This window comes from Diorhabda carinulata, chromosome X (assembly GCF_026250575.1).
Source record: "Diorhabda carinulata isolate Delta chromosome X, icDioCari1.1, whole genome shotgun sequence".
NCBI lineage: Eukaryota > Metazoa > Arthropoda > Insecta > Coleoptera > Chrysomelidae > Diorhabda > Diorhabda carinulata.
Window position 1 is genome coordinate 41,615,694 of NC_079472.1, and position 13,733 is coordinate 41,629,426.

A 13,733-nucleotide genomic window follows, 5' to 3' on the forward strand; every position below is an offset into this window, starting at 1 on the left:
ATCTACTGAATGAATCAACCCAAGTAAGAACAATCTAGTAATACTAACAAGAGTCTTATGTCGCCTCAAAAAACACCTGAAGACGCTAGATTTAGTAGAAAATGCAGCGTGCAGATTTTATTACACAGAGGAGAAAACCTCTATCCACATTCCCTTGAAGTGTGAAACATTACGGAACTTCAGAGCACTACACCTGGGAGCATATGAAATAAAAGTGGAAGATATCGGGCAGCGTAAACCATCCCACATTATGTTTTTAAAATAAGTGGGATCAATAAATCAGCTGTAAATACTGTATTTCCCATTATCGCAGCAAGAAAGGGAGAAACAATAGATCCTTTTGGTCGTAGTGTTTATGATACCCCAATATCCATACATACATACAAGTAGCTATTGCAAGAAAATATATTTGGGGCAAGTTGTCTGAAGAATCTCTGAAAAACCTCTACTCCATTTTTATCAACAAATCAACTCTTTGTCATGAAAATATCTCTTTAGCCAGCAGCATTTTGTCAAACAGGCCGGCCGCTCTCCTACCCGATCGGTACTGATGACGTACTATTTATTTTACACGGATCCTGGGCGGTATAAAATATATCCAGACTATAGTTTGTTAATACTAATCGTATGGACTAGAAATAAACACAATTATTCTTGTAAAATTAAGTTGTATTTATTTTCTTAAAAAAAAAATATACTTTTTTTTTAACGTTCCGAGCTCATTATAATACTTATTTCATACCACTTGGAAGAAAGCGGGAAACATCTATTAAACATTTCTAAACGGCAACAGAAAACAGAGAGTGTTTTTTTTTCAAGAAACTCTGTAAAATTATGGAATAAAAGACAAACTTGAAATAAATTTAGTCACAAGTGAAGTTTCAATAGACCATTTCAAGAACTAGAAGAAGATCAAAATCTTCATTTTCGAAAAATTAAAAGAAAATATTTGATAATATCATTTTCAATTTGGGATATATTTATTTATTGTACTCAATTTATCAACCTCACCTGAAAATACTTTTCTATAATTATTATTCGCTACTTATTTTGTTCATTTTGAATAACAACAGAATACATTAATTTTAACTATAATTCCATGATCGAAATAATACTTCAATTTCCAGAAATTTGTATGGCTTTTTCTCACTAATGCCATTTCTTATAGAGTGACTGTCTGAAGTGAATCTATTGAAGTGATTTGTTATTTTGAATTCACAAGTACAATTCTAACTAACGCGGACATTAAAGTTTATCATTGGTAATATCACTATTACTAAACAGGACTGGCAAAACACGTAAGAATAATTATCTTTTATCACTTTACCATATTTGGGGTCATCCATGAATCACGTCACACGAATATCATTCATTTTTTGCCCATTATATTTATTAAACATATAAACTTAATAATCCTGAATCCACTCCTTTAATTCTTCTTCATCCAACCATACAGCATCTTCGTCATAATCCGCACAATGAAATTTTCTGGCACATCTAGCAGCAATTCTTTGAGGATGGAACTTCGGGATATGTAAAACTTCTTACTGCCGCTTATGTAATTGCTTGAGTTAATTAGTGGCTTTGTATGATGCAAAATATAGTTTATGGCAAATATTACATAAATTACTTTTTTGTTCATTGTAAACTCGTTCCAAAATCCCAAAATAACAGAACTAAGAAAGAAGTTGTTTTATCCGCAAATATCATGGGTCAAATGGCATAGAAACCGAGAAATCATTGCTAGGCGTAATGCGTTTGGCGGCTTTTAATAAAGAGCACCTGGGCGGTCGACGCGTAACTCTAGTAGAGCGTGTAGTTGACAAAACCATTTGTATTTTATATTTTTACAGATATAGTTGTATATAGTTGTTTTTGAGGTATTCATAAAGTAATAGTTTAAAGTTCATGTTTCAATATTTAGATTATAATAGATTTTAAAATGTGACGTCACGAAAGTTAGGACCACTCCCACCCACTTTTCACACAAGCAACTTATAAAAAATGGTTATAATGTACTCGTATAAATTACGACAGTCTACTTCAACATAAATTTCGTATTATTACATTGTAACTATCATAATGTACTCGTTGCATAATATACTATTGCTAATAAATGGACTATTCAGCAGACGTTGATTTTTATCAACAATAAATTTATATTTAGATTTCCGCCAAGTACTGTGTCAATTTGTTACGAGAAAATGCAATTTTATGTAGTAAGTAACAATTTTTTTAATTAAATATTTCAAATTGATGATAAATATAATCTACAATTATAAGAAAAAACATTAATTTTTTGAAATCATTTTTATCAATGATAGAATTTCGATCTTAGTCAGAAACCTCTGCACCATCTTCTATATTGTCTAATTATACGATTGGATCGTGATTAACGTTTACTGTCGGAAGCATAATTTACGATTGGTGTAACTTGCATCATCATCAAACCAGTTGGGAGTATACTTTATATTTTCTTCAAGTCACCTTTAATCATCCCTTTTTCGACATCGATTAGAAGATGTTAGCACATTTTGTCACCAAAATTTTAGCTATTTTAAACGATTAGTTGATATTTGTGTGTATGAATGAGTCACTGTGAATATTCTTTTGAAAATGTGAACAATTGAATATGAAGCTGTTATTTTGTTTTTGAAAGACAAAGCACCTTCGCAAATCAAAGAGGAATTAGAGACTACTTATAGAGGCTTTGCACCATCATTTACGATCTCAAAGTTTTGGGTGATTTTGGGCCGTATCAGCTTCACGATATCGAGAGCTTGGAACGGCCAAGAATTTCGATAACTAGTGATTTACTGACTGAATAATCATGCATGCGTTGAAAAAGGCAGGACAACGCATTTTTTCACATTTTGGGAATCAACAAGGCTGAAATTCATAAATTGCACTTCGAACTGATTGACCCCGTAATCACGAAATCTGGCTTCCAGCGACATTGTTCTGTCTCCTTACCTTAAACTTCCACTTATAGGGAAGATATTTCATTCAGGATAGTACTTTATCATATACGTAAATGCCTTTCTCACAGAGAAATACGGCAACTATTACTATTTCAAACGGCTAGAGCATCGCATCAGTTGGAGGCCATGTTGTAAACAAAGATGAGAAAAATGTCTTATTTCTTTGTTAGGACCGCAACTTTTCAGACAACCCTGCAAACAAATTATCTTATTGTCCCACAAGTATTTACAATATCTTTGATATATGATTCTAATCTTTTCAAATTATGCAAGAGTTTTTTCCTCTTCTAAGAAGCAGGATTGAAGTTTCGAACTATGTTCCAGCATTATGGATAATTGAGCACTAGTAGATTCCGATATGGCTCACATTTCCCAATAGTACTAATAAAATCAAATCAAACAATAGTCTAAAAATAAATAATTACCATTAATAAACTTACTTTAATTAGCGTGAAGATGACTCAAATGCAGTATCAAAACAATGTTTTATTGTTAATGCAGTTGATTTTCACAGCATTGAGTATTTCTAAAATAATTTCACACTTTTTTAGACCTATATCGGTGAAATATTTGATTTGACACAAAACAAACATTTTGATCATATACGGAAGATATTTTGTGATGACATATTCAGCAATAAAGATGTTAAGATTTCTTAGTGCTGCAGTACATGAAATTCCAATTTAGATTTGTCAATAACTGAATTATTGAAATGAAGCTAAATTTTATTATTACTACGGCTACTCAGTATATTTTAAGATGCCCCGAAATTAGAGGAGGTAGAGCTGGTAGTACTGCATTCCTAATTCTCAAGTAGTAAGATATGATTGCAGATGAATCTCCACAAACAAAGAGTAAGCACTGGTACATACATATGCATTTTTCAAGAGAACATGGCCGCACTACGATCTAATTTGATTACACCATCGGTTTAATTGAACAATAAAGTCTCGAACGTTCGCAAAGCGCATTTGGAGATGGAAGTCATCCAAGAGCAACTATTTTTAACTGGTATAACGAATTTTAAAAAGGATGGATGTCGCTTAGTGATTATGCTGGCACCATTAAGAGAATGAGACGTATGATCGAAGATGATCCAAAATCCTCCAATTAAGCAATTGTTGGATCCGCAACGTTAAATTCAAGTTCACATGTTCATCTTCATGTGAAAAAAAAATTGTTACTCACTGGGTGCCATATGATTTCAATGATTTCTGAAAAGCAGAGCGAGTGAGCATTTTGGAAATTATATCCTTTCTTAAATAGTAAAAATTATAATCCTATTAATAAACACGGAAAAACAAAGATCTATCAAGAAAGTTATGTACGTTATATACTGGATTAATAGAAGCAAATGAAATCAAAAATCAGCAAACAGTTACAGCAAAGTCACACCATAAAATGTTTATCTGCAGTTTTCAATTTAATCAATATTCGCAGGTTGATATTGGATTACGATAATGCATCCCCACACAATGCACAGTAGAAAATTAACGCTATTTGCTTGATTTCACTGAAGAAAAATTTACGTAGTAGAAGTAGAATGCATTGATGTATGTTATGTATTAATATGTATTAATTTGAACATAAAGACTTAGTGTCTGAAACTATGAACTCCCTTGTATTAGAATTTGAAATTATCGTCAGTTGAATATGTTTAGTTGAACGATCGACAGTCTAAGAGCTAAAACTAACTATGCAAAGCGCAATTAAAATAACAGTAGACCATTGTTTTATTATCAACGACTGATGGTGATACCGACAATAGAACTACAACAGACGATTGTTTTTATTCCATTATTCAGTACAAATAATCACCTATGAAAATGCATATAAAATTCAGTACAAATAATCACCTATGAAAATGCAGATTGTTATTTTTAAAATGAAAATTCTCTGAAACGTTTCTACTTATTTCAAATAATCAGAATTTTCCAATAATTGACTGATAGGAAAAGGTATAAATTTGTGCTTTAATTGATCTTTGTTATCTTTGACTGAAACAATTGAGTTTTGACTCTTTATGCTTTATTAAAAGGAAAAACCGTTCAATACAATATCTTTTCTTGACAATGACGAAAATCTAAATTCAATAGAAACATTAAACAGAAATATAGGCTACTTTTTGTATTTAAGTGACGAATCTATACAAATGAACCAGGTGAGTCTGATAAATGAAGACACAAGAATATCTTTTTTCATTTCTAATGACAGGTAAGAAAATGTCACTTTTAATGAAAACGAGTACTTTTTGCCTGAAAATTTTATGTACACGTAACTAAAGGTAGGTATTCAATTTAAAAATATTTTATTATAAAATAAAGTTACATATTCTTTGTATCAACAGTACAATTATTAAATGTGCATTGCATGATTAATACTTTTATTCAATTATTCGGTACATAAAGTGAATTTTATTGTATGTGTGAAATTATATTTCTTCCTGTCATCACAACTCTCGTTGATGTACTTGGTCACAAACCCAGTGATATTTCAGCACTACCACACGTTCTAGATACTTTATTGGCTATTTCTATCCTGTGTGCTATTTTATTCATCGACATACTCATACGGTTGATAACTTCCAACCGCCATGTTTCTTTAGTGTCATCAAGTCTCATCAAGATTCAACTAAAAGTGTAGCAAAGTATTTTCGAAATTAGCCACTGTTTCGGAAACTTTATAAACGGGTTTTTACCTACAAACTGTTTGATATATTTTAAAACGTGATATGCATCAAACAGGCGGCGTTTATTTGCTGCCGCTTGACGAAGAGATATGTGCAAACCTCAAACTCTGAAGACGATAACTTGGTTATCGAAACGCGCGTCAGACAGAGTAATTGTGAGTGTTGGTGTTGTGGTGGTGTAAACAGTAAGTTCAGTAAGAATATCACCAACGATTCCAGAAAAATTGGCTAAATTGGTTCTTAGAACAATTAAGAGTAAATATTTAATTTGAGACATACATATATACATATATTGATCAGATTTATAAATGAGATTTTTTATAAAAATTAGGTATCCAGATGTAGTTCATTAAAATATATTATAGAAAATAATACATTACATTGTAGAAAAAATGACTGATTGTGAGTTTTTGGAAAATCGCTAATGTAGAATTGAATTGACTATATTAATTGTGTAAATTATTTTTTCTCTATTTTTCTTAAAAAATAGTGTAACAGTATTTGTACTACGTCCATGTACAAATTTTGTTAGTATTCAGATAATATTTGGTGAATAAAATGTGATTTTTCAAATAAACCATTTTTATTGCAACTGCTTTTCCTACACTAGAAAAATTGAACTTTTGATAACTTCAAAGACTGATATAATTTCCTTTATATAGAATAATTAATTAATTAATCTAACTTCTTAATCATTGGTTATTTCAAACTCAATATTTATATATATATATATATATATATAAAATTTTAATTTTATATATAACATTTTAATATAAAAGTTCTATTTTCGTAGAAATTTTCAGATGCCATTATTTCTATGTATTTATTAAAAAAATATGTATTATCAGAAAGAAGCAACAAGTATTAAAGTATTAATAAGCAATATTCACTTTAATCATGCACGAGAATTTTACATGATTATAGGTAAAGTCTATGAAACTTTTCCTCCAAGATATTCACAACACTTTGCCAACTATACAACTATTTTTCATGCATTAATTGAAAAAATTTGCACGCTGGAGAAGCAGAAATGGAAGACAAAATAAGGATACATTAATCAACATAAGAATGACATTTTTGTACATATTGGTTTGACAACATATTTTAAGACAAAAATGAACAAAAAATGATATGGAAAAGAGAAATTTAATTGTAGTAGAGTAGAAGTGATCCTTTCTCTCCTTCTAATCGGTCAGACGCGTTTCACACGACAATTTGCTAACGCGAAACAATAAACCAATGTGCTAGCTAACTGTTGAACTCAACTTTGGATGCGATAACTATGAAAACTTATATTCGACCACCGCAATCGCCGAAGAAGTTACTACAAGAAGACAAGGATTTTTGTCGTTAACTAATAAACGGGTGATTTATTTATGGTTTGAATTTGTCATAGGGATTTAATTCCAGATCGCGTATGCTTCATGTCAAATGAAGTGCAATATAATCCTTAACTAAATATACCACATCCACCACGTCGTGTAGGAAATATAGGAGCTGTGGGAGAAAGTGTAGACGAAGACCATAAAGTATCGATTCGTTGCCATTCTCAACAGCTTGGCATGTCATATTCAACACTTTGATTTATTTCATACATGTCTTTAAATTAAATATCAAATAACATCAATATTTAATACAAATTAACTCTTAGAACGCATACTGAATACAAATGGTCGAAAGACCTCCTAAATTGTTTCATTTTCATTCGTCGGGCTCTTGACAAGATGGCTTATTTCGACAAAAATTCCTTTCACCGATAAGGCCCAATTTTTCTGTCAATGGATTGATGAATAAACAGAATTCCCGTATTTGGGGTGATGAACAACCCGTAGAGATTCAAGAGCTTCCATTAAATCCATACGCATATAACTGTTTGGTGTGGTTCATGAGCAGTTGCAATAATTGATCCATATCCCTTCAAAACAGAAGCTGGCTGAGCTGTTACTGTGATTGGTGACCATTATAATCTCCATAATAAGATCAATTGATACCCAAAATAGGAGCACGTGGTTCCAACACAATTTCGCCACTTATCATACAACCTGCGAAATCATTGCTTTGCTTTGAGATAAAGAGAGAGAGAGGGAGAGAGAGAGAGAGAGAGAGAGAGAGAAAGGTCATATGACATGCCACCTCTTTTCTTGGGAAGTCCAAATTCTACATAGATAAGCGGCTGCTATTGTGGTATTGGAAGCCAATATTACTCGAGTCATTGTCCAAGTACTACTAAAAATACACGCCTCATTGAAAATTGGAGCTTTAGAGTGGACCTTGTTAACCGTAGGCGTGGATAGACTTTGAACAAAATTTTCTGTAGAAATTAATTATAAAGAATGATTGTTCTGCATGATAATGAAGTACCATTACATGTAAAATAATATTACTCAAACTCAGTGGAATACTATTTTGTGGGTGTAACAAAACGGTATTGCCATGACTTTGCTCATTTACAAATGTAAAACTCGCACATTTATTCAAAAAGCAGAAGAATGAAACCAAATATATCGAATCTTCAGTTATCTTAAAGCTGTTTTTGTTTTCGAATTGCCTATTGATTAGTTTCATTCCAGTGATGTAAGTTACAACGCAAGAATATTTCATTAAGGAAAAATAGTAAATCAGTTATAATAATGAATGTTTCTTAAAAATTTTCGTCTACCTGATATAATTTTAAAACAAGAATTTTTTTTCGAATCCTCTGGATAATAGTCTCCAATGTTCCCACATAAATTTCGGCATATACTAATAAATTATCTGGATACACTCAGTGAAATTATCTCTTTGCTTCGCCCATCATCCACTGTAATCAAAAACAAAGATATTATATTGATTATCCATATGTCTCTTCATTATCCTCAAAAAATCTTTTACCGCGCAAGAGTTCTTCAAGTTTTGTATACAGCTAATAATCGCTTGAGGGCAAATCTGGAAAATGTGGCTTGAAAAATTCAAAACCTAAATGAGCTATTTAAGCTATTGCATTGGTGTTATACCCATATTCGTTACCACAAATTTTAATTAGTGAACTTGAAAAGAAATTTGCAGTCGTCTTTTAACGCTGTATAGACAAAAAATTGATAACTTTCCACTAATGGATCCCTAGCAATGATGTAGGAAACAATATGCAGAATATGGAGACAATTTTTCTATTATTATTCCGGCAGTGAGTAATTTACAATATAGGATAAGAGGCCACAATCTTCGATTATTTGTCTAATAGTCACGTGTCAAAGTTGAAACACTCGTCGTGAATATTTAGTAACTAGTGAGCCCTATTAAGGTGCGTTCGGTCCAGAACTCAGAGCTTGGTTCTATAAGCTGCTGTTATTTTGGAACTCCATTCAAGATTACCACAAGAATAAGCACCGTACAACCTAACTTAAGCTAACTTAACCTTACACTTCGATAATTTGTTTACCGGTTTGCCTCTGCTCAAAAATTTTCGAGAGTAGAATATTGGTGGTACTGTTCGGGTAAACCGTTTAGAGAATTGCAATTTGCCTAACTCGAACAACATGAAAAAAAGCTAAGAAGTAAATATGTCATAAAGCTTTAACCGATATTATAGCAGTTAAGTGACCATCGTCACCATTGCATTCAACTGCCAGAGATTTGATCCTATAATAAAAAACGAGCAAATATTCAGGTCGATTTTCCAGTCTTCATCAATATCTACAATAAGTACATTGTTCGGGTACACCGCTTTAACGACAGTGTTGAGGGTATTAGTAGTTTTCTCAGTTTTCTTTTGGTCTAAATTAATTTTGTCAAAATGTATGACTGATCAAAAGAAAGTTCGAAAACGACTAGACTCGACTTTCGGCGAAATGTGGTAACAGTCTGTGTCCCGTAATTCTGCTTGTGCAGTACCTGTGCAGATAAGACTGGAAAAATGTGTGACAAATGCAATATCGGTTTGCATCTAATGTATTGTTGCAGCTTTCACAATAGATAATTGTTATATTTTTTCATAATTAGTTATGTGTAATGAAAATTATTATAAAACTGAGCCTTTATTCCTAACTCAAAGTGGAAAAATTCACGTGTATTCTTTAGAGTCTTAACTTTACTATAATACCCAGTGTCATCTGCAGGTAACTCCTCCATAAAATAATGAGAGTAGTTCACTTATTTTTTATATTTTTCTTATCTCATCCAAATGTAGCTGAACTTCTATGAAAATAAAATACAATTTTCTCTCAACTAGGATACGGGAACAAAAGAGTTAAGAAGTAACATACACTGATGTTGGTAAAAACTGATGTAACCTTAAAGTGATTTACATAATCATAGAAATAGCCAACTTTGGCGATAATTTCTGAATACCTTATTTAATGGTTTTAAAAGTTGAATATCTGATATAATGTATCAACTGAATGAAAATAGGATTTTCATTCAAAAAACAAAATTAAGATTCATACCTAGAATAATCGGCAGTGATAGACAAGTTAAGAAATTTCAATTTAAACCAAGTTTTTGACAAATTTTGTTAATAATTTTTCAAACTAATAAACAGATAAATATTGTAACACATAACTTGTGGCATTTTTAATTATATCACTAGTTTTTATTTATACTATGTTAATTTTTAGAATATATCATAAACAACAAATAGACAATAGATGACGATTTAATCAACTACTTCATAAGAGAGTCTTCCAGAACGACAGTATTCGTTTTAGAACCAAACCTCAACTATGGCAGTTGCACTGAAGGAACTATATAATTTTTTTCAAACAACTTTCGAGGATCATAGAGGTAAGTGAATTTGCTTTTTTAATACATAAATTTATATTGATATATTCAGTATTTAACAGAATGAGTGGAGAGGAAGACGCCAAATGTAGGAGTATATTACACACAAAATTATTTGAAAAAAATTCATGATCATATTCGATTTTCATTCTTTCGCTATATACAGAGTAAAAATATATTCTCATATTTAAGTATTTTTATAATCAAATCAATCTATTAATAAATCAATATAAATAATAATAATAAAAACATTTTCTGCTTCATCCACAAAGAGCGTCTATTGCTCTCCTAATTGATCTAGGTTTGCCTTTTTGAATATTTGCTTCAATATTTCGAAATTCTACAAAGCACATTTTTACAGATAATTATGTTGAAAAATAATTTAGACTTTAGGTAGGGAGGTTTTCTTAATCTTTGGAATGTATAACATAACACAAAGTTATAATTTACCTATCGGTCAACAAAATTCCGTAGGTTTAGTATGATCTTCCAATTGTAGATATTTCACTTTCTGGAAAAGAACCATTACCTAACAATTCTTCGTGAAATGGTCGTTTATTCTTTTCATAGTCAGGATGTTTTCTTCTTATTTAAAACCTTGTTGAGTAGCTTAAGCATATGTTTTCCTAGCACTGGGAATCTCAAAATTTTCGAAACATTGGTTTAAACCGTGATAATCATGTTTTTATTAATATGTCTCTATGATCTGGGCACCGTTGACGAAACTTTTGAACAGCGGCAGTAGCTACCAGAAATCATAAACAAAACACCATTTTTGCATTTTCCTCGTGTGATTGATATTGCAACATCATTAGAACATAATAAGACGTAAATCAATCAAGAGGGCATCAGGCTATTTGCGTGATAAACTCTTGTATTCCGTTTTTTTTTTCTGCACTAACCAAAATTTAATTCGATTTACAATGTTAATTTAGTGATTCTCCAAATTTTTAGAATAACGAAAATATTTCTAGGATGTAATTTTATTTGATAAGCTGTTTAACACTTTTTCTGGTAGATATAAATGTTTTTAAAAGTGTAAGTATTGTGATCAACTTGAACCAAAAGTATGTTTAACGAATAGTAATTCAAGGGATGACTCAAAGATATTAGTAGAAATCTAATTATAGAAAAATATAAAAACATGTCCACAAATTTTTTCTCAAACATGCTATTGTTTCCGTGTAAGACAAAAATTTAGACGAAATATCACAGAAACGGAATATGCTGTATCTATCTGCCATAAATTCGACTACCAACGCTCTAGGGGTCATTGAGATAAGGAACTTATGTCCGCAAATGCATCCTTTCCAAGATACAGGGTGTTTTAAAAAGTTTTAAAAATAGAACGATTTTTGTCGATAAGTTTCAAATGGTGTGATCGATTGTTGTTGAAACTTTGGCATTCTTAAAGGACTTATTACCAAACTTCCAGACTTTTAGAAGAAGTTACTTTTTATATATGAAATATGATATTTCAACATGTTGGAGCTTCTATCTCAAATGTACGATTTAAATGACACTTATGGATAGAACTGGATAGGTCGAGGTGAGCCAATTGGTTGGCTGACTAGGTCTCCAGATCTTACTCCCCTTGATTTTTTTCTATAGAGGCATATGAACTTTCTTGTCTATTAGAGTCTGGTTCAAATTAAAGATCTTGTTGGTCGTTTACAAGCAATAGAAGAAATTTCTAATATACCTTATGTTTTTCGCAACGTGCGCTTATCAATGCTGCGAAGAATCGGGGCTTGTGTAATCGAAGGAGATGAACAATTTGAGCACTTGCTTTAATTTATTGTGTTTCGCCTATTTTGTGTTCAAGACTTCTCAATTAAATTAAAGTAGAAGAGAACACTGTTTCAAAGAAAACGTGTAGTTTAACGAACACATCATTTTGTAGGACAATATTAACCTATCGATGTAAGTCGATTCGGAAGAAACTGTTTTGTATTTTTCTATATAATATAAATAGCGGTCACAAAATAAAGTTTTTCTCGAAAAGGGTTGATTTTAACGTAGTCAAATGTTACCACTTGTTTATAGAGAAATGATGGTAGAAATGAAAAATTGAAAGAAATAACATTTTCATCTGTGGCGGGAATTCAGGATGGAAAAAGGATTCTTAACCCTTGGTTCACGCCTCTGGAAAAAACTAGAAATCATTTATACATGTTAGAAAAAGTAGTTGATTATTAAAACTTTAACACCCTGTATCTCGGAAAGTATACGTTCGCGGAAATAAGTTGCCTATCGGGATAGGTGTGACCCAAGAAATTTCTCCTAGAATGGTGGCAGTCGAATTTAGGGATAGGTATATGCCCTTTGTCCCCAATATTTGAATAAATTCCTACCTATTATATTGAATAGTTCATGCACTATTGCCATTTGAAATTTATGTTCCAGTGGAAGGTAACATATCTTACAATGAAGGTGAAAACTGTGACATTGATAGGTTTCTTAGGAAATGCATATGTCTCAGAAAGGGATGAGTTGATTCTCGATACCGATTCTCGATACCATGTTCTAGATTATACATGTGTCCAAATGAAGCACAATTTGCTTGACTTCTGCTGGAATACTATTTAGAAAAGCAAAAATGCAAGACGCTATTTCATCGGCACCTGGCATTCTGGTCACATGAAATTCGTTGACTCTCCTGATAACCAGTTATCTACTGTTAATTATATGTCGTAACCTAAAGCAAATAGAACATCTCTTTGTTGATAAGTAAGGAGTTTGTAGAAGCTGCTTTAAGTTGTCCGAAGCCTTTTTCTTGTCATCTGCTTTTGCTTCGTATGCCACAACTAATATGCTCAGTCAACTTTTCTTAAAATTTACTTAAAACTCTCTGTAATAATATTTTTCTTGATCCAACCAGGTATCACATCTTGAACATGTATCGTTCTCGGTTACTTTAAATTTTAGATGCAGTTTAATAAATTCATGTACATTAAAAAAACGTTAATTTCAAAGATATAAGTGTATATCTTTTTAACAGATTCCGTCCTATGAAAATTAAAAAAACATATGTAGACATATTAGGTTTTACTATTTACGTTTAATTAAGACGTTTTGTTTTTCATGATTACCCTTGTATTATTAATTATGTTTTTTTGTACTTATTTTTATTACTTCACGACATATATAGCTCAAATCCTTTCAACTGTCCAAAATATACACTTTGTGAAACACTCTAGTCATGTGAAAAATTACCTTTTAAGAGCAGGCTACAGAATTTTTATTCACCAAACTAGGATGTACACATACCAAAACTCGACCAATGGTCTATCTATGATCATAATCAT

At 31.5% G+C, this 13,733-nt stretch overlaps 2 protein-coding genes across 3 annotated transcripts in view; one reads left to right on the plus strand and one right to left on the minus strand.

Moving 5' to 3' along the window:
- LOC130901965 (protein couch potato) overlaps positions 1 to 13,733 on the minus strand; it is an 885,499-nt gene that overhangs the window by 702,975 nt on the left and 168,791 nt on the right. The gene's annotated exons all lie outside the window — the stretch shown is intronic.
- The window catches only part of LOC130901961 (elongation of very long chain fatty acids protein 7-like), a 44,074-nt gene that overhangs the window by 19,648 nt on the left and 10,693 nt on the right, over positions 1 to 13,733 (plus strand). The window contains exons 1-2 of one of the 2 annotated variants that reach the window (XM_057813690.1): positions 2,046 to 2,219; positions 10,263 to 10,428. In XM_057813690.1, the coding sequence (XP_057669673.1) occupies positions 10,368 to 10,428 (61 nt within the window). In that variant the 5' untranslated portion in view covers positions 2,046 to 2,219; positions 10,263 to 10,367. Of the gene's footprint in view, positions 1 to 2,045; positions 2,220 to 10,262; positions 10,429 to 13,733 lie in introns of those variants that run through there. The other variant, XM_057813689.1, reaches the window with a different exon arrangement.